Genomic DNA, 21822 nt, shown 5'->3' with positions numbered 1-21822 from the left:
CACCCTGGCTTTCACAATAAACTATGCGAAGATGTAATTGAGTTGCACAGTTTATACGATGAATTTGTATAATTTACAAGGATAGTAGAGTTTTGGAGTTCGTTCGTTTTTGTTTTCTTACAAAGGCCTACGGAATAGACCTGGTCCTGGAAATAAGCCGGTTTCATTTGCCTAAATCCAAAAGAGACTCCTGTCTCTTTGGGACTTTATTAGGACCAACTAAAAAGTCACAAAGAAGTGAGCAAGCTTTTGAGTTCAGCAAGAGTCTTCATCGTACTGGATGTTAAACAGAAGGAAGTCCCAATGGAGCGGGGAGCAAACAATGTTACTGGGCTAGATAAAAACAGCACAACTCTACGCATTTCTACTGTTGTGAACCGCTGAGAGTTTCCATTCTATTCAGCAGTATATAAATGCAACAAATAAAATGAATAAATAATCCCCATCGAGTTCATTGGGACTTGCTCCCTGCTAAGTCTTGGATTGCAGTCTGAGCCTGTATAATATCTCTCAGCACCCATTTCTCTCCCCCTCCTTCCCTGTTTTTGGTTTTAACATCCAGCTGATGATGAGTTTTGATGAACTCGAAAGCTTGCTCACTTCTTTGTGACTTTTTAGTGGGTCCCAGTACTTGGATTCCACCCACCACCCCATCAAAACGGCCATCTGCATTTATTTTTCTCACTTGGTTAAGTTATTCCGCCTCAACATGAGAATTTCTGATACCATTTCCTTGCTTTCGAATTATTATTTTTAATTATTATTATTATTATTATTTCTGTTTTGAAGCTCTTCGGATTTGTTTATGCCTGCTATGTCAGCAAAGTCTTTATGGAGGAAGAAGACAGCTGTAAGTACCTTGGCTGTTCATCGCACTGAACAAAGGGGCAACAGTGCCCAATGGGCGGGGGAAATCAAGATACATCGGCTCCTATTGCCCCAGCAATGCTGCTGATCATGTGGGTGGAACAGAGTCCAAACTCTTACTACGTGAAATCTCCTGCCGGGGAGATTTTGTAAGGCCATATAAAAGGAGAGGCAGTATAGTGCAGTGGTTAGAATGTTGAAAAATATATCAGTAACTATAACATCAAGGTGTGTTTACTGACACCTGCGACAACGGATCTCAGGCTTGTGGGGTTCATCTGACCTTCCTGGAGTTCCAATACCACTCTCTGGAGCTCCCCAGATTCCTAAAAAAACCCTTTTTCTGGCCATTGTCCTTTTCATCTATCCACCAAATGTTGGGTGATTTTCCGGCTTTTGCATGGATTTCCCCCCGCATTCTAAAAGGTTGAAATGCCTCTCCTAACCACGAACAAGCCATGGTTTGTTGGGATGTAAACTGTGGGTTATTCATGGTTAACAAACCACGGTTTGTTACCGTCGTTGGGTTCAGACAACACAACAACCCACCTTTCGATGACAACCCACACTCAACCCTTGAGTGTGGGTTATCGTGTTATCTGAATCCAGCCAATGTGTTACGGACTGTCTTTATAGACTTCTTTTCAGCTGCAACGGCACCCGAGGGAGATTGCAGCAAAGACGATTTTAAAACAGGCATGCCTGTTTTGAGCGTAGTTGTTTTTTTAAAATCGTCTTTGCATAAATTACCGCTTTTATTTCCCCAAGGAGTTTAGGGCAGCTTACATGGTAGTTAGTGTTAAAGAAAATTAAATAAATGTTTCCTATTGCAGTGAATCTTAAGGCTTTTCTTCAAGCAAATCACCTTGCCAGCCCAGGGCTCTTGTTCCGATGACACTCCAAACAGATGTAGTGGAAAATTGAAACTTGTGTGTGGAACAGGACGCTGCCTGTCTATTGTTAATGATTTCTTTGTGCTGCATTTGCTCCTGATGCCTTCCGAACTGTATTATTTGACACAAGTGAAGTTTTCTTAATAACCATTTACATATGAAAAAAGAATAAAGATTTAGAGAGCAGTACATTATATGTACTATATCCTGAATCCTAGAGCTTGGAATGAAGGCAAAAGGAGTTCCTTCTAGCTGGTTTGTCTTTTCTAAGAGGAAGCTCTGAGGGTTTTGTGTGTGTGTCTGATGTTCATTCATTTATTTCCAAATCTAATAAGACACTCCATTAAAAAGATGAGGCTGAGCATCAGTTGCAGCAGAATTAATATCAAAAACGTATTCAAAGTGTCTTTGAATGCCTCGCGCAATGCAGAATGGAAAAGCATAACAATGGCCATTGCCGTGGCTGTACGTTTTGTGAGTGATTTTGTAGAGTATAATCGGTGGGTGATACATGATAACTTTACCCATTGTTCTTGATGAGAGGCTCTTTAATGGCATGTATTTAATGGCAAAAGAAATATGGAGGATCAAATGTCAGAGTAGCTTAGGGTGACCATATGGAAAGAAAGACAGAGCTCCTGTATCTTTAACAGTTGTCTTGAAAGGGGAATTTCAGCAGGTGTCATTTGTATGCATGCAGCACCTGGTGAAATTCCCTCTTCATCTCAACAGTTAAAGCTGCCCTCTTTTGTATCTGATCGCACTAGTATAGCTCCTGCAGCTTGAACTGTTGTGATGAAGAGGCAATTTTCACCAGGTGCTGCTGTTAAAAAGATACAGGAGCTCTGCCCTCCTTTTCATATGGTCACCCTAAGGTGACCATATGAAAAGGAGGACAGGGCTCCTGTATCTTTAACAGTTGCATAGAAAAGGGAGTTTCAGCAGGTGTCAGTTGTATATATGGGGAACCTGATGAAATTCCGTCTTCATCACAACAGTTAAAGGTGCAGGAGCTATACCAGAGTGACCAGATTTAAGAGGGCAGGGCACCTGCAGCTTTAACTGTTGTCATGAAGAGGAAATTTCACCAGGTTCTCCATATATACAAATGACACCTGCTGAAATTTCCCTTTCAATACAACTGTTAAAGATACAGGAACCCTGTCCTCCTTTTCATATGGTCACCCTACCCTAGAGTAGCTTTGCCAGTGTTTTCTCTCCTGTTTCAGATGCTCCTGTTTCCTTTACAGCAAGGGTCAAAAACCTTAGACGCAGGATTCAAATCCAGCCTTCTGGAGGTGTGTGTTTCGATCAAGCCCTCTGGGGTTCACCAGAAGGCCATGCCCTTTTCCAGGGCCCCACCCCCTTGTCACTAACCGCAGATAGTTTGGTGCTTTCTCAGCTTTTGTGCCGCTTTCCCACCCACCCATTCTAAAAGGTTGAACTACTTCTCCTAAGGCTTAGTCAGTGGCAGTAAGAGCACTAAGCAAAAGTAGGCTAGTACTTTTGGCTCCGCCCCCTTTGGCTCCCACCCACCAATGGTATGTGGCCCCCTGAGAGCTTCTCTGAAATTGGAATCGGCCCTCGGGCTGAAAGAGGTTGTGCACCCCTGTATTATAGAGCGATTTCATTCACGTTTACACAGACGTAAGTCACACTAGGGCCTAATCTTTGGCGCTATGAAAGCAGTATATAAAAGGTAGGAGCCACACCAAGCAGGATATAGTGGTATAAAAGCAGTCTATGGTATGTGTCAATGGGCCCCCAACAGTTGTCAGTGCACTTCAATGCCTCTATAAAGAGTAGTGTGGCTCCTGCCTTTTATATACCGCTTTCATAGTGCAATATCCTGCTTGGTGTAGATGAGGCCTATGTAAAGTACAATAATGGAACCAATGACCTAGGGAAGTGGTGGGTTCCCCGACACTAGAGACATTCAAGATGCAGCCACCTGTGAGGGATGCTTTAAGGTGGATTCTTGCATTGAGCGGGGGTGGGGGGTTGGACTCGATGGCCTTATAGGCCCCTTTCAGCTCAACTATTCTATGATCCTACAAATCTGAACTCTTCCCAACTTGTAATTGTGCTTTTAACCTGTTGGTTGTTTTATTATGGTTTTAATTTTTGTGAACCGCCCAGAGAGCTTCGGCTATTGGGCGGTATAAAAATGTAATAAATAAATAAAATAAAAAAATAAATATGGCTTCGTCCATTTTCTTCTGCTGCCCCTTACGCCTGGAACGCTCTTCCAGAACATTTGAGAACTACAAGTTCAATCGCAGCTTTTAAAGCTCAGCTAAAAACTTTCCTTTTTTCTAAAGCTTTTAAAACTTGATTTTGTTCTGACTTTTATACTGTTAGTTTTACTCTACCCTGTGCCTGTTTGGTGCATTCTCTTCCTCTTCTTATTGTTTTATTATGATTTTGTTAGAATGTAAGCCTATGTGGCAGGGTTTTGCTATTTTATTGTTTTACTCTGTACAGCACCATGTACACTGATGGTACTATATAAATAAATAATAATAATAATAAATAAACTCTGGTCTAGAGAAACCTCCCGTAAAGTCTTTGCACCTTCTTAGTCTGTTACACTTGAGCTGTTTGATATAGATAGTTTACCTCTCATCTTTTTCCTCTGCAGTTGATTTCATTGGAGGGTTTGATTCATACGGCTACCAAGCACCCCAAAAGATGTCACATTTACAGCTACAGCCTTTGTATACGTGAGTACCTCTCTTACTTGGGGATCTGGGATGTGCATGGAGCTGCTGAAGGGACTATCAGAAGATCCTCTCATCTAAATGTTGGGGGGAGTGGTAACACAGTTTCCCATCCCAAATGGCGTACTTCTCTTGCCTCTAACATCATTGGTCATCCATATGGGGGTAGAATGTTTGAACAGTACCTGAATTTGGTGGCCGTGCCAGATCATGAATACATGCACGAATACAGCAGGAGTACAGAATTAGTTTGAAGGGAGGGGGCGAATTGCCCCTATCAGGCCCTCCATGAGCCAGATGATGTCAGTAGTATCATGTCTAACCCTACTTGCCCCTGTTTTGGGAGAAGGTGTTTCAAGTAATCAATCAGAATCAAATTCGGAAATAGAGGAGGAGACGCCAGCCAGCTTGTACCAGTGGGGGAGGAAGCTCTCACAGGCAATTCACCAGCTGGGAGGCAGCCCTTTCCAGAGCTTATCTCCTCAAGGCCAAATCCTACACACTCAGTGGGAAGTGAGCTTTCTTCCAGAGGAGAGCGCCCCGACAAACTAGCTGATCCTAGGGTCCGCCGGAAGCTCAAATGCACGGAGTGGAAGGAAGGAGTGAGAAAGTCATTCCAACTAGGATTGCACCAGAACCTGCCTCCGCACCAGGCTCTCTGAAGTTACGGGCGTTTGGGAAGGGGCTTTCTAGTCTTCTTGAGCGGATGATTGTCTTGCTTAGTTTGCATAGTTTTGCCTAGGGGGAAGTTTCCAAGAGATTAGACTCTCTTCAGGTAGAAGAGATGTTTATTGCTTAATAAAATCTTTGTGGATTACTTAGCAGGCCTTGTAATTTGCCTCCCATCGAAAGCAGGAGGTTTCTAAGAAACATGACAAGTAGGTGTGGCCACGCCTAGTGATGTGAAGCCCCATCACCTGGAGGAGCCCAAGGAGGCTACGCAGGGCACACTTTACTTGAGCGATAGGCCACCTTTTGGGGCCATGGGCATATTTAGCAATTTGAGAAACTGTCCTGGGCACTATCACAAAATGGCTGTCATGAGAAGTGTGGCAAAGGGCAAATAACCTGCCCCAAAGCTTTAAGTTCAAGGCAGAGGGAGTGGGGTCTGAGCACCAACATACTAAACAACTCAGGATGCTGGAAAAATCCGAGACAGACTAAAATGAGTTTGGATTGCTAAGAACGTAACCTGTGGAATCTGCTGCCTCCCCAGACTGCGGACTTCTGGATTTATGTATTTTTTACTTTCCTGATATTTTCACAAATTCATTAGCAGGAAAATGCGCAGAAAATTCTGCTGAGAGATATTCCATGCTGGAAAATATACGCACGGAAAAGTCGAACTAAATTATGTACATTGTTGCAAAACTTTCATACGGAATTATTTGCGTATTTTCCCGCATAATGGAGCAGGGGAAAGTTTTTTTAAAATCCATCTGATCTGGCACTGGAAGGAACAACACTGTACCATTCATGAGACAGAATGGATTTTACACAATCCATACATCCCTATTAACTCCGTTGAACCCGCCGTTTTCAGCACCAACAGAAATCTATTGTTCAGATGCCAGAAACAAATGTGTTAATTTTTATTTATTTATTAAGTGGGAGGGATAAGGCACCTTGACACAAATCCAGAAGGGTGTCCTAGGGTCACATTGGTTCTCGTGGGCACTGCATTCGCTACTCTACTTGAACATTGCACACACAAAATGAATAAGAACATAAGAATTGCCCTGCTGGCTCAGAGCAAAGGGCCATCTAGTCCAGCACTCTGTTCACACAATCCAGAATGCTGTATTCCTCTGGAAAAAAGATGAAAAAAGATCCTTGCGGAGCACATGCCTCCATACGACTAGCATTTTGGTACTCATTTGTTTTAACTTACACTTGTCTTTGTTGTTGGCTGGGTTTTATATTGTTTTGACATTTCCCTCCCCCCTTTTTGGGTTTTTTTTAAAGACATTACAGAGCAAAAAAAACAAAACAAAAACGAACAAACACAGATATAAAATGTTCTTCCAATATTCTCCCCAGCAAAAATATGTAACAATGTTGTTATTATCTTTTTCTTACTCTATCACTGTCAAATTCAATCTCTAATTTCTCTCTTAATATTTCCTACATTATTGGTTGAATCCACAGATGTACAAGTCATCTTTTTCTCGTCCCTTCATAAAGTTTACAAAGTTGATTTGTCTCTCATTATTGCCTTGAGTTTCGCCATCTCCGCTAGCTCAAATATCTTCAGTAGCCATTCCTCTGTGGTGGGCACTATTTTGCCCTTTCATGTTTGTGCATATAGTAATCTTGCAGCTGTCGTCATATATAAGAATGTAGTCCCCTTTTTTTGATGCTGCTTTTGGTAGCTGGAAGTGGGGCAGAGTTGACTTCGAGGGCACCTTTTTGCCAGCTGCCATTCCACCCTCCCCACACCACCCTGAATACCCCAGTGACAGCTGCCCCAAAAATACAGTGTCCCCCACTGGCGGCAGACATTTTGCCCTCACACTACCCTATAACAAGACAAGGTTTGATCATGGGGCAGGGGTGGGCAACTTGTGGTCCTCCAGATGTTTGGGCTTACAGCTCCCATAATCCCTCATCAGTGGCTATGCTGGCTAGGGCTTATGGGAGTTGTAGGCCAAAATAGCTAGAGAACTACAAATCCACCCTGATTTGGGGTAAGGAAGAGAAAAAAAGCCAAGAAAATCAGAACGAAGTTCATTTGTAAGTTGGAAGATCCTAGATCTTACCTGAGATCTAGGATTCAAACTGTACTGTACATACGTCCCTCTTCTTTACATTTTTTACTTCCTAGTTATTTGTATTTTTGATGTGATATTCCTTTTTTTATGCCTTTGGTTTGTACAATAAAAAGTGTGTGTGTATGTGTACGGATGAGAAATTAATGGGTACCAATGTGGATTTCAAACGGGATGGTCATCTGTACCCATTTATTCCTCTCTGCGTTTGCTTCCAAACAAATGGAAGTTTGAACCAAATGGGACTCGCATTTCATTTGTTTTTGCTTTTTTCATTTGTTCCGAAATGGATGCACGTCCCTCTAGAATTGTTTTGAACTGTGCTGTGCTTTGCTTCCAGCCCATGACTAAATCTTATGCCTTTGGTGTGTTTATTTTTGTCCTTTTAGCTCTGGATAACAGCTTCCTTACCTACGGTGAACTGGCCTTTGGGGACATTTGCAAAAATGCAAGACAAGCAGGATGCCACAAATGATAAGCCATTCCAAAGGCAAAACGGCAGACATCTTCCGCTGGAGGTTTGGTGCGGCCCGCATTCTGCCCAGAGACAACTCAGTGACTCCATCTTGCTTCCCCCCCCTTCCACACTCTTTTTTAACCCTTCGTTTGGGTAGCCACAAGAGTTTCCATTCGCCCGTCTGAAACGTCGGCGAAATTCTCCTACATGCGCTAAGAGATCGAATGGTTTTCCGCTCGAAGGAACCGAAAGAAGCTCAACGCTCCACCTGCTGGCCAGTGTTTGCAGTACAGCTGGTAACCCCAGCAAATAAACCTCAAGCCAAGGGTAATACTGTGCTTCAAAAGGAAGACAAGGAGAAGCCCTTTCTAAAGGAGACCTTTTTTCAGTTTTCTTTAAAATTACTTCCTATTGTCTCATTTGCTTCTGAGCAAATGGCTTTGCAATGCAATGATCCATATATTGCAATACACTGCAATAAAGAGTGAAATACCTAGAAGAGGAGGGGTCCATGAGGGTCTTGAAAACTTGTTTTCCCCTCCGCCTTCGCACAATGTTTTCTAATCACTTTGATCATTTAAATATAGGGGTGGGCTACGTGAGGGTCTCAACCGAATTTCAAAAGCCCCCGGCAAGCGATCGGACCCCTGGCAAGAGTAGGGCCGGATAAATCCGTCAATTTCGCTTATTCTCACATTCATTCATTGTCGTTTTTAAATCTCACACTCTTTCCGTCCCATTTATGAAGGAACGTGTGGATTTTTGGTCAATTCTGATCAACAACGCACCAAAAGAAATTCTCACCCGTCTGCACAGGCCAAATTCCGTCAGTAAAGCGATTCCCAGCATGGAGGAGACGGGTGTTGCATCATCCTGTTGCACAGCTGGTTAAAGGAGAGGAGCATGTCCGAAAGAAGAAGAAGAAGAAGAACTGGTGGTGACTCCAATTCAGTATCGCAAACATGGCTGAATACACAGGGGCTCATATCTAAACTTTCAAGAGCTAAGCACTCCAAGTTCTCTGCCCAATTGCATGTATCTGTCAGTTTTGTTTTCTCCTACATTTGATTTTTGATTTTTTAAATCTCAAGCTCTTTCCATCCCTTTTAGAAAGAAATTTGTGAATTTTGCTAACTTCGGAACAATGAATTTTCACATATCCCTAAACAGGAGTGACCGTTGCTTTCTGTGGCAGTCCGCTGGACAGAACAGGGAAACACGGAAACACACACACACAGAAAGAGAGAGAAGGGACACTTTTGGCTCTGGCACTGTCCTCATGCACTGACCCCAACTTTGATTTAAATGAACATCAATTCAAAGAAACTAACAAACACTAGTGCTACCAGATGGCAAAAATAATTACTTAATCGTGAAGTCAGCGCTCCAGTACACGCATATCCTGACAAGTGTGTGGGTTTCCTTTTGAGCTGGCAGTTGTACCTTTTCACCTCAAAAAGGCCTCAATACAAGATGACATGTGACTTGACGCTTCCTGTTGAAAACTTGTTTTCGATAAGATGACAAACATCTAAAGGGGTTTAATATCAGTTTACTAACTGCTGCCTCTTTGGACTTCTGTTTGTAAATTGGTGGTGCAGGCCCCTTCTCTACCCTTCACCCCCACCCCAAAAGAATGGCCATCTGTATAATTGCCCGTTGCTGGATGCTCAAAAAGAATTCAGAATTTTTGCTTCTGGGCTGTGTTGCCATAACTTGTCATAACCCTAGCCTGGTCTTCCTCGACCTGTTGCCCTCCAGATACAGACTATGACTCCCATCACTCCCAAGTCACTGACTGAGGAATATGGGAGTTGTAGTCCATTAACTAGGGTGGGGAGGGGTACTGTGGATGGTCATCCATTTTGCCTCTGCTTGCTTTTTGGACAAATTTGTTCAGAATTGGTGGCCATTTCCTCATTCTGAAGCCAGACACTTCCTGTCAATCCAAGCAATGGAGGCTGGTGGCTCTGATTTCAGTTGGGCTGTAAATCCATTCTGGCTTCCATATATTCCCAGCTGAGGGTTGACAAGGAAAGAGTTCTCCCTCTCTTTGGTTTTGTACATCACTTTAACATTGTCACATATTTATATTTACAGATATTTCTCACGATTAAGTACAGCAAGCTCAGCTATTCTTCCAAATTCATTTGTTCTTATAAGGCTGTATACAAACATCTTGTTACAACAGCAGCCTTATTGTCCCATGGGGTGAGCCCACCGTCTTTCCAACTTCACTATGCAAATGACAGACATATGTACACACCTGCAAATTCACTGTTGATTCAGTCATCTCTTTTGCCCCTCCTAAATTTTGGATGAACGACCAACCTTTTATGTTTTAAATTACCATATGTACATATTCAAGTAGATATTTCTCCATTGCTTTATTGTTATTTTTTTAAAAAAAACAACACCTTTTTTAAAGTTACAAAACTCCACAGATATGGGAGGGAGGGTTTGTGACGTCTCAGGACAAGGCAATCAGTGCTGTGCGCAATTAACTTCTGCTGCAAACTCGCTACAGGGTTTCTCCCTCCCCATCTAACCTCTGCCTGGAGTAGAAGTTGACCGTCTGATTACAACCCACGGCATGAGCTTCCAGAGTGTCTCAATTATTTCCCAACGTTTCATTTCTACGCAGCCAAAATGTACCTTCCCACGTTTAAAGAAAAGCAGAAATCATCCATTTCTCTTGCTGATTTTGTTTTTCATTAGAGGAAATCTCTGAAGTTACTGACCAGACACTGTGAGTGACACATGGCTTGTGGTTTAAAACCTAGAAATAGTCCTTGGGGCTTGAGTATGCCTGTTTATCTTTACACCAGGGATGGGTAACTTGTGTCTTTCCAGATGTTTTAGCCCAGAGGTGGCAGCCCTAGCCAGCATAGCCAATGATGAGTGTGGAAGAGACTTGTAGGCCATGATATCTGGAGGGCTACCACTTGCCCACTCTTGCTTTACCTTCTCTGTCATGGACACAACACCCCCTAATCTCAGAGATGTGGGTGTGAGCAATAGTCATTATGGGGAGAAATGCAGTCTGCGTATGTTCAGAAAACCCATTTCTTTCTTAGCCTTTCATATGTTAAATACACGAAGGGGGCTGAGCCCTGGTAAATGAAAGGGTTTTGCTGGAGTCAATTGTGTACAAGCTGGTGGAGGTTGTGGCTCTGGTTTCAGAAGGCTATGAATCCATTCTGGGTTTCAGTCAGAACAAGCCAGAACTCTAAAGGGGCAATCCAAGGAGCCAAATCTATTTTAGAGATTGGGGTCAGCACCTTAGATAACTCCTTTAGAGTTCTGGCTGGTTTGATGAATTTCAAGGCAATAATGTTAGGTTACAACTTAACAAAGTTTGGTAAGTTGTAACTCAACATTATTAAGTTATTGTGAGTCACCCAGAGAGCTTCACCTGTTGGGAGGTATAGAAATTTAATTAATATTGCATTAAAACCTCCCATCCCAACAGGATCCATAATTGATCAGTGTGTGAGAGGGTGGTGGTGGTGGTGAGATATAAATTCAGGCTGTAGCATGATAAAAGAACTCTTACAGCACAATCCTATCTTTGTTTATGCACAAGTAAACCTCACTGATTTCAGTAGAACTTACTCCCAAATAAACATTCATAGGTTTGTCACCTTAGTTGATTAATCATAGTCTCTTTGGTCAGTGAATTGATTAATTAATTGAACGAGAAGCAAAAAGCCTATTTTCATTCACTTCTGCCATGTGTCACTCATGAGAACGGGCATCACACACGTGCTGGGGAGTGAAGGCACTTCCCTGACCCCGTGTCTAGACATGCACATGGCAGCACGTTTGTGGAAAAGGAAAAAGGCCTATGCACCAGCAGGTACTCATGTGTGGGCTTGCATGTGAATGGGACACTGTTGCAATTGGGTCTCCTAGTCGCGTGGAATCCTATGCGCGAGCATCTCTTCGTACGTAAGATTTTCCATTGCAAAGAAACTAGATTAATATGTGGACTTTGAAAAGCAAAAGCAAAGCCAGGCGGCATGCCCGATGCCAAGGGTGGAGTGAGGCGTACCACGCTCCAACATTCACAGGATGCTCCCTTCATATGAGTAACGCATGAAGGAGGCTGCTGTTGTATGATGAAGCACGTGTTGCAATAGGCATAATCGCATAAGCGGCATTGTGGGGGGGGGGAGAAAAGCGGGGAATGCATTTTGTAAGGCATTTTTATAAAGCCATCTGCTGTTTTTTTTATAAATATTCAAATTAAAAATAATAGAAATTATTGTTTGTATGAAAATGGGTGGGGCGGGCAATGATGTCATGGGGGTGGCCATGCCCCACGATCGTCTTCCAGCCCATAGAGGGCCTGTTGCCTTCCCTCCCCTCAGTCAAATATTGTACTATGTCCCTGTTTGAAATTCACTGCCAGATTAATGGGGGACACTTTTTTAGTTGAAAGGTGTCCCCCCCACTTCAATCCATGACAGATTAAATGATGCAGTCCCAATATGGATTTTTCCAAGCCAGTTCAAAATAGCATTTCCTTGAGAATCCGTCAACGCTCCAAATTTCATTCCATTTGGCTCTAAAGTACACACCCTGAACTCTTTTTTAAAAAAGAAAAGAAAAGAAATAAGGTTGTAATAATCCCCTTAGCATTCATTTTCCCCTTGGTCTTTAAATATTCTTATTTATAACATTTTTATCCCACCTTTATTCCCCTCTTGCAAGGAACCCAAGACGGCTTACACGGTCTTCCTCTATTTTATCCTTACAACAACCCTGTGAGGTAGGTTAGGCTGAGAGTCAATGACCGGCCCAGAGTCACCCAATGAGTTTCATGGCCTGAGTGGGGACTAGAACCCGGTTCTCCCGAGTCCCAGTCCAAAACTCTAACCACTACATCACACTGGCACTCAGTTATTACACACGGATCTAAATCTTCCTTTGAGAAGCTCGAAGTGGCTCAAGACCACAAGAAGCCGCCTTATACTAGTCTATTTAACCCAGGGTTGTCTATTCTGACTATAGGAGAAGCACTCCAGCATCTCAGGGAAAAGTCTTTGGCATCACTTGCAACCTGGTCCTTCTAACGAGATGCCAGGAGACGTGTGACCTTCTGCAGGCAAAGTGGGTGCACTGATCCATGGTGCCTCCCCTTCCATAGGGGTTCCAATGCAACTCTTCTCTTGTGTTCTGACCAGGCTGAAACCCATTACACTTTAGCAAGCTAACGTTATGCCCCTTCCAATTGCTTTTTCAGCCTGCTGCATCGCATCATCTAAAATCATTGCTCCCTTTTCTAATCACTTTGGTAACGTCTGCCTTTCAGTTTCGTTGGAGGCCGAACTCGACATCTGGCATGGTATCAGCAAAATCACTGGATGCTCCCAAGTGTCACTGAAGTGAATAAAATGTACGAACTTAAATGGCTGCTCATGCCCTATGGCAGGGCACAGAACCCTAGGAATATGGGCCGCGTCTCCCTTTCCCTGGCTCCCTCCCTTTCTCCCAGCCACTGAATGTTTGATGATTTCCCAGTTTTCATTTTGTTTTTCCCATTTCAAAAGTTGAAAAGCCTCTCCTAACCCTTCATACTGGCAGTAAGACCTTACGCTAAAATATGCTGGCATTATTAGTCCCGCCCAGCCCCTTTAACTTCAGCTCCATCAACTATGGGAATACGGCTCCTGGGAACGTTTCTGAAATTGATTTTGGCCATTGGACCCACAGAGGTCGTAACCCTGTCCTATTGCTTTCAATGGGAAGTAAGCCTACCTAGCCCCTGTCCATTTTTTGGACTGTCCAAGCCTACCCCTGTCCAAGCCTACCTAGCCCCTGTCCATTGGTATTCCTGGTTATCAGATCATGCCAGATCTCCCACCCCAGCACCATAAGCTGCAGGACTGTTTCGATTTAAAGGTGCTTGGCAATGGATGCAGCATATCTCATTAGACTGGAAATGCCCCTGCAGGATCAGGGTCATGTAGATCCACCTTAGTGACGATATGCCGGAGTTGTGGAAACCACCTGGTATGGGTTGGTGGCAGTTGAATGTGTAACACGCATGTAGGCCACAGGGGGGTGAATTGCCTGCCTGGTCAGGCCTGTGACAAAGCCACCCAGAATTACAGCTGATCCTTCGCTCATCCTAAAGCTACACCCGAGTCTTGCTTGGGGGAAGGGTCCTGTCCAAAACCAATACTGTTCAAAACGCCATCCCACCCTGGCTAGACCTAGGTTTTATTTGCGACATCTTTCCCCACACCTCTGATTTAGCAGTATGGTGCTAGATCAGCCATGGGGAAAACTGCCATTATGGAAACACTTGTGTGAGCTAACATGTTTCCCTGAAGGGCATGGGTGGCTTCTGAACTGGGATTCTAGTTGACGTCCTCATGCAGTTCTTGTTTCATAAGAACGTACACTTTCAGTCATTCACTCGGTAATAACTTGGCATAGGACCCTTCATCCCATAGCAAAATCATGTGAAAAATATTTTTCCCACCCACCCCTTTCCTGAGTGGGAAAACGGGTGCCCTTCCGGACGCAGGGTGGCAAATCAATCAGCAGAGTTTAAAATGGGTTTTCCTGAAGTGCACCATCACTTTTCATCGAAGTGCCACCCAAGCCCATATATGTTTCCTTGGAAAGAAGACCTACTAATTTCAGTGGGATACATGCTCGAGTAAATGGGCCTGAGATTGCAATCCTGTTGACTTATCTGGAATTCCAGGTTGTAGTCCCAGTTTAAAAAACAGATTGAAGCATGAGTGAAAAATCAATCATTTTAAAGGTTTTTCGTTGTTTTTTTAATGAGAACATGCTTCATCTCCTGTTGTTAAAAACGTGTCTGTGCATGTGTATTTATTGAAGGATAGCCCCAAAATTGCCATGATTCAAGATTTGGTAGAAAATAAATCCGTTTTCCCTTTTGCACATCAACCTCCCTCTTTAATAAATAATAATTTTAAAAATTGCAGATTTAGGCACTGGTGCTTGGAAATCTTTTTTCGCTTGGTTTGGTTTTTATATATATATATATAAAACTGTATTTGTAATGTCAATATTTTTTTCCTGTTCTGTAACTTTAAAAGTCAAATATGTTTGATCAAATAATAGCTGCTTGGATTTTGTGTATTTTTCTGATTTTGTGCAGTTCGACTGATTAAAATGGTGTTTTTGTACTCCTTCCTTTCAAGACTCTTCTCTTTCTGCTGAGTCAAATTTATTTATTTATTAAATTTATATACTGCTCCATAGCCGAAGCTCCCTGGGTGGTTTACAAGAGTTAAAAACAGTGAACATTAAAAGAAGTATACAAAATTTAAAACCATCAAAAACAAAAACAACGGTATCCATTTAAAAACAACAGTTCTGGGGTTCGTTAAAAAACAAACAAACTTAGCGTTGTTAAATGCCTGGGAAAAGAGAAAAGTCTTGACCTGGCGCCGAAAAGATAACAATGTTGGTGCCAGGCGAGCCTCATCGGGGAGATCATTCCACGGTCGGGGGGGCAACCACTGAAAAGGCCCTCTCCCTTGTTGCCATCCTCCGAGCTTCCCTCGGTGTAGGCAGTCGGAGGACCTTAGATGTTGAGCGCAGTGTACGGGTATATTCATGTCGGGAGAGGCGTTCCATCAGGTATTGTGGTCCCAAGCCATGTAAGGCTTTATAGGTTAAAACCAGCACCTTGAATTGGGCTCAGAAATGTATAGGCAGCCAATGCAAGCAGGCCAGAATCTGTGTTATGTGTTCAAACCTTCTGGTTCCAGTTATCAATTTGGCTGCTGCATTTTGCACAAGCTGCAGCTTCCGAACCGTCTTCAAAGGCTGCCCCACATAGAGGGCAGGTTATCAGAGCATGGACAAGTAAAGCTAGGTTATCCCTGTCCAGATAGGGGCGTAACTGGGCCACCAAATGTTTTTTATTTTTTTAAAAAAACTCATTTGTGGCTTTTTCCTCTTTCTAAAAACCCATGAGAAAATAATGAGTTATACTTCTAAAGCAAGGGTGTTGAACCACAGGGCTGTGGGCCAAATATACCACTCCGGGATTTCCCTGGTGGTTATGCCCCATTATTTATTATTATCTCTCCTTTCTCACACATGGAGGTTTTTCTGGATGAACATGACAGGCTGTGCCAAGTCATGCTGTCTTTTACTGATTCAGAAATTTCCTAACTATTGAAGAGGATGAGGATATTAAATTTTTATATATTGTTTTTAAGTGTTTTTATCCTATGTAAACTGCCCAGAGAGCCTCGGCTATGGGGCAGTATACAAATGATGAGGATGAGGATGATAATAATAATAATAATAATAATAATAATAATAATAATAATAATAATAATAATAATTTGTATCCTGTTTTTCCCCAAAAAACTGAGACTCAAGGCGGCTTTACAAATTTAAAATATATACAAGTAAGATGTATAAAAAGAAGTATACAAAAGTTAAAAATACAATTAAATCATCTATAGTATTAAAACATTTAAAAGGTTAAAAAGAATATGACAATAAAAGAAATCCAATGCATTAACAAAGGTCCAAACTATTCCCAAAGGCCTGCCGGAAAGAGAAAGTTTGTGCCTGCCTCTGGAATCATAGCAAGGAGGGAGCCAGTCTAGCCTACCTGGGAAGGGAATTCCAGAGCCTTGGAGCAACCACTGAAAAGGCCCTCTTCTGCGTTCCCACCAGGTGTGCTTGTGAAGGTGGCAAGACCCTTCCCTTGGTCCCACCCCGACCACCAATGGTTTGGGGGGTTTCCTGACTTCTGTGGAGTTTATTCTGCATTCTAAAAGGTTGAAGGCTAGAAGAGGCCGGTATTTTTGCCCCGGCCAACTTTTACCTTTAGTCTCTCTGTTTTGCCTTTGGTCCCCGAGAGTTTCTCCAGAATTTAATTTGGCCCTCGGAATGAAAGAGCTTCGAGACCCCTCTTCTAAAGAGACACGCACCCTGATCCTGCTAAGGAGAAATGCATAGGTAAACAGGTCTTCAAGTGCAGATCACTTGGTAGATAAGGAATCATGAATCTGATGGGCATACAAATTGGCATCTGGTTGCCCATGCACTTCCCCGTCAAGTACAATATCGGGTGTCGTCCTCAGGCAGCTGTGGAGGGTCCACCACTGCTGACACTGCAGGCTTGGACACCCCCCCTCCCCTGTTCCTAGCATTTCTGTCCTGAGTGCAGGATGGTCACCAATGTAATTGCCACAGTGCTGCACAGCAATGCTATATCGCTCTGTGGCAGTGTGAACAATTACAACTGCAGACAGCGGAGGTCCGCGGCTCCGATGTCAGTGGGGCGGTGAATTTGCTCCAGGTTTCCGTCAGAACTCTAAAAGGGCTGTCCAAGGTGCACCTTTCAAATCGGAGCCACCAGCCTTCACTGCTTGAGGTTGGGTTGGGGTAGCACCACTGACAGTAAGAATGTCGAAGCAAAGCCCTAATCCTCCACCAGCCCCTAGATTTATTTTGGATCGGACATGGATTCCAGACAATTTGGAGCTTGATCTGAAATAAGATCGTAGGGATCGGCCTATCAAAATCCAGCCAAAAGTTCTGAGAATTTGCTGCCATCTCTATTCAGCGTCTCTATTAGTTCCGTATTTTCTCATGGGTCCAGCTCAAGAATATCAGCCCAAGCCAACCTTGGGTCAATGGCCATGCTGGCCTGGATGGGGTTGACAGATGTTGTAGTCCAACACATCTGGAGCAAGGCATCAAAATCCCAACTCATGTGACTCTGTAAGGTTCAACTCGTGTGAATCAACTCATTGTGCTCATCTACACCAAGCAGGATATTTCACAATGAAAGATATTTCACAAAAGGCAGGAGCCACACTGCTGCTTTATAGCGGTATTGAAGTGACAACTGTTGGGGCCCATTGAGACATACTACATACCGCTTTCATACCGCTATATGCTGCTTGATGTGGCTCCTGCCTTTTATATACCGCTTTCATAGTGGAATATCCTGCTTGGTGTAGATGAGCCTTGTATCTGAGATCAACTTGAGGTTAGCTTCTTTCTTTATAACACTATTATCCCGGCTTTTAGCCAAAAGGGCTCCCAAAGGGGCCTACAAAGGTGAGAAATAATACAGTCCCTGCCTGCAGGCTTACAATCTCAAAGACACAACACAAACGGAAAGGGAATTTAAATGGAGGAAGAAAAAGGCAATTCAGGCATTAGATTCCGAGTTGTAACTGTCAGCAGGAGGGCAGCTGCTTCCTCTCCCTCTGATTAGATTGTAAGCCTATGCGGCAGGGTCTTGCTATTTACTGTGTAAGCTGTACAGCACCATGTACATTGATGGTGCTATATAAATAATAATAATAATAATAATAATAATAATAATAATAATAATAATAATAATAATAATAATAATAATGTCCTCCTCAGTGACAGTTGGTAGCAGGAGAAATTACCTTTAAAAAAGAGCAATGAAAAATATGTTCAGCCACATACTTTTATTTCTTCATTTGACCTGCCAATATAAATTATTTCTTTGTTTCCCAAATCCTATTAATATTTTTACTTTCTTGGTCTTTTGTTTTAAAAAAGAAAAAAAAAACTTATGCTATTTTATCACTTTATAAAATATTTTAAACTTTGAAAGAATAATTAAAAACGGCAATTTTTTTTATTGTGATGTTGTTTTATGATTTAATTTTATTGTGATTTTATTTCTGTTTTTATGCTTCTTCTATACTGCCCTGATATCCTAGCAGGAAGGGTGGTTAAAAACACGAGGCCCTGTTATTAATAGCTTAACGTTGCAATTTTATTCCCACTTTCCGGGAAGTAAACCCCATTGAGCTCAACGGGGCTTACTTTTGAGTAGACAGGATTCGAACTGAGCGTCTCTAGGCTTTGTTCCTTTGCAGCGCTCCGCCTTTCCTGAAGTTCGGATTTCAAATCCAACTGTGCCTTTAACCGCGAGCTATCGTCACGAGGAACTACAAGTCCCAGAATGCATAAAGGCAGGGGAATGACTGCGTCCTCCATTACCGGGAAAAGCAGCGCATGGCGGGAACCGTAGTCTGCAAGGTTTTATCATTGGGACCTGTATGAATCCATTTCCGGTGGGGGCCCTCTTTGTACAAACTGGGAACTTGGGAGAGATGGTGGGGGTCCCTCTTTTGACTATGCAAGAAGGCTGGCTTTCTCAAATGATCTAGAACACGTGTTTCCACATTATAATCCAAGAAAGCGCGTTTGTTTCCAGGCGCTGGCCCTGATCCTTTTTTGTATGCCAAGGTTTTCATTTAGCTATATTGTTCTAGGAGCAGGGAAGTCCAAACTGCCCTGGGGGGTTCCTCTTAAGAGTGGGTTAGCCATAATTTGCATATGCTAATCTAATTAAGCTATATTCACGTTACGTTGAGAAGAGGGCCCTGCGTTTTCTCTTTCAGGCCAGGGCTAGTTCTATGGAGTTGGAAGTCCCGCTGTGTGCAAGAAGGCTGACTCCTGCCCGCGTCCTTAACGTGGGCAGATTCCTGCGGGCGAGAGGGTGGGGAAGTTGATTTGGAGGCAGGGCTGGCGCCTGGCTGTTAATCCGCTTGCAGACGTGAACTCTGCATTTGCAAAACGTGTCTTGCTCAGTGCCTAGCTGGTTAGCAAAACGCCCCAGAGGCGCGAGGGGGCGGGGAGGAGGGGAAAGAGGACAGGTTAGCGTAGTTTCTTGAACAAGGTGATCGCAGCAGCGCACTGCGGCGTCAAGGGAAGCCCGGCGTCGTCTGCACGCGCAGCTGGAGACGTTCGAGCTATTGCACGTGTGGATGGTGCACACGCGAGATGGGAGAAAGTAACCCGCCGGCGTGTAGCGTAGCCTCCTTCTTTCTGAAAGAAACAAAGTCTAGTTGAGTGTTGTTCTTTTTGCTGTGGAGAACTTGGACTTAGCTTGGACTGTGGGTGACTGAGAGATACTTGCTGTGTGCGTGTGCATTGTTTCTATGGGTCTACACGGGTGGGATTTGTTGTGGGAACAAACACAGTCCGGCTTTGCTGTTCCAGAAAATAGTAACAATGATAATTCTATCTGTTTGTGCCTTCAGCTCTGTAAGCTGGTGTTGCCAACGCTTTCTTCAGGGGATGCTCCTGCGTCTTGGCAGGCTGTTCGTGTTGACATCTCTTCCCCCGCATGCACACTCTTTCCCCCCTGGCATTGCTCCTGAGCCTTGGGGCGGAGCTGCCAATTTTATATTTTGGGTGAGTTGCAACTGTGCTTTTTGTTTGTTTCCGGGAAGGGGGGGGGAGTTTCCAACTTTTTAGGGCAGGGCTCCTGTGCCTTGGGATCGGGACAGAGTTGCCAATTGTTGCTCCTTTTACTTCGAGGTCTCCGTGTGTGACGCTAGTTTGCCAGCTTCTCCTCCTGGCAGGGCTCCTGTGCTTTTCAGGGCAAACAGAAATTCTACTGACAAATCCCACCCACCCTAATTACTGAATGTGGGGCTTAAAAAGCGTCACCCGTCTAACTTCTGCCTGTCAAGCAGCCATTAAGCGTGCAACAATCTGGCCAGGGGAGAAAAGTTGGCCCTCTCTATGTGATGAATAGTTAAGGTCCATGTGGCAAGGGATTCGCTTCCTGGCAATATATTTTATGCATATAATAGTCTGTGCATGTAACGTGTGCCTCTCTCTGTACCTGAGTGTGCGCACACAAAGGTTGTGAATTTTCAATGGCTGAGTTCGGACGACACGCTAATCAACGGTTGTTCCCCATTCTGTTCCTATTAACCCCCCCCCTCCTGTCCCCCAGATTAGCGTGTCGTCTGAACTTAGTCAATGTCTGGGTTTTTTTTTAAGAAGAGGCTAGACAGCCACCTCTCATGGATGGTTTAATTGGTTGTCCTAAACATTACGGAGGGTTCGGCTAGATGATCCATGTGGTACCTTCCAACTCCACAATTCTATGATCCTAAATTACACATATACACGTACGTGTGTGTGTGTGTGTGTGTGTGTCCTGTTTCCCCGAAAGTAAGACATCCCCCGAAAATAACTGGACCTACTTCCAGTTTTGCCTCTCGCTGTAATATAAGGCATCCCCCCGAAAATTAGACCTTTTTTTTGTTCAACAATAAATGTGTACCGTATTCTTCTTCATGGAAAAATAAGACATCCCCTGAAAATAAGACCTAGCGCATCTTTGGGAGCAAAAATTAATATAAGACACTGTCTTATTTTCGGGGAAACACGATATATATATATATATATATATATATATAGTACACGTGTGTGTTTGTGTGTGTGATATATATATATATATATATATATATATAGTACACGTGTGTGTTTGTGTGTGTGATATATATATATATATATATATATATATATAGTACACGTGTGTTTAAGTGTGTGTGAGATATATATATATATATATATATATATATATATATATATAAAAACACACACGAAAGTGTGTATGTATGATGTTTACACATTATAATGTGTTCCACACTCCCAAAGGCCGAGCGACTGAGTGTTTAGCAGCCTCCAGAGCAAAGCCCTCGGTCACCCCGCTTTCTCTCCGGGGTCAACTCCACTTGGAGCCTCAGGTTTACGCTTCAAGCCGGCGACGGCCAGACTCGCCGAGCCTACCCTTCCCAGGATGCAGCGCGCCGCCCCAAGTCCCCAGTGGGCCGCCATGTTGTTGGAGTGAAAGGCAGGGGGAGCGGCAGCCAGAGCTAGAGGCCGGGGGGAGGGGGGGGCCTTTGAGATCCATCTTCATCCTACCGTTCCGCCCGTGAGTATCCAGACCGAAGTGGGCTCAAACGGGACCCAGCACCCCGGGTGGGCCGATGGTGAAGCCGTATTGGGCTTAGGGGTTCGGCGGAGGCGGCGAGGCCCCGCCAAAAGGCGGCCCTGGGCGGGCATTATTGCCGAGGCTCTTCCTCGCGCTGGTTCCTGGTACATGTTTTCGAGTCCAAGCAAGGCCTCTATTGTTGTTCCAGGAGGGAGGGAGGAGGGGAGCAGCCCTCGGGGCCCCGATCTCCCCCTTAAAACTGTATACAAGCCTCCGGAAAGGAGGCTTCCCTCTCCCCTGAAAGCTTCTGCCTTTCTCTGGCTTGGTTTTGTTCTCTGCTTCCCTTCCTTTCTTTGGGGGGAGCAGGGAGGGGCGG

General features: G+C 43.8%; 2 protein-coding genes across 12 annotated transcripts in view; both read left to right on the top strand.

Moving 5' to 3' along the window:
• NKAIN1 (sodium/potassium transporting ATPase interacting 1) overlaps window positions 1-7801 on the top strand; it is a 56543-nt gene extending 48742 nt beyond the window's left edge. The window contains exons 5-7 of the mRNA XM_063140769.1: window positions 790-850; window positions 4402-4483; window positions 7638-7801. Coding sequence (XP_062996839.1) covers window positions 790-850; window positions 4402-4483; window positions 7638-7647 — 153 coding nt within the window. The 3' untranslated portion in view covers window positions 7648-7801. The remainder of the gene's footprint in view (window positions 1-789; window positions 851-4401; window positions 4484-7637) is intronic.
• A 13551-nt stretch (window positions 7802-21352) lies between these two features.
• Window positions 21353-21822, top strand: part of PUM1 (pumilio RNA binding family member 1) — a 72511-nt gene continuing 72041 nt past the window's right edge. For all 11 annotated transcript variants that reach the window (XM_063140540.1, XM_063140530.1, XM_063140539.1 and 8 more), the window contains exon 1: window positions 21353-21446. The gene's annotated coding sequence lies outside the window, so the exon portion shown is untranslated. The remainder of the gene's footprint in view (window positions 21447-21822) is intronic.

The sequence above is a fragment of the Elgaria multicarinata genome, chromosome 13, assembly GCF_023053635.1.
Source record: "Elgaria multicarinata webbii isolate HBS135686 ecotype San Diego chromosome 13, rElgMul1.1.pri, whole genome shotgun sequence".
Lineage (NCBI taxonomy): Eukaryota > Metazoa > Chordata > Lepidosauria > Squamata > Anguidae > Elgaria > Elgaria multicarinata.
This window is presented reverse-complemented; position numbering and strand designations above follow the sequence as displayed.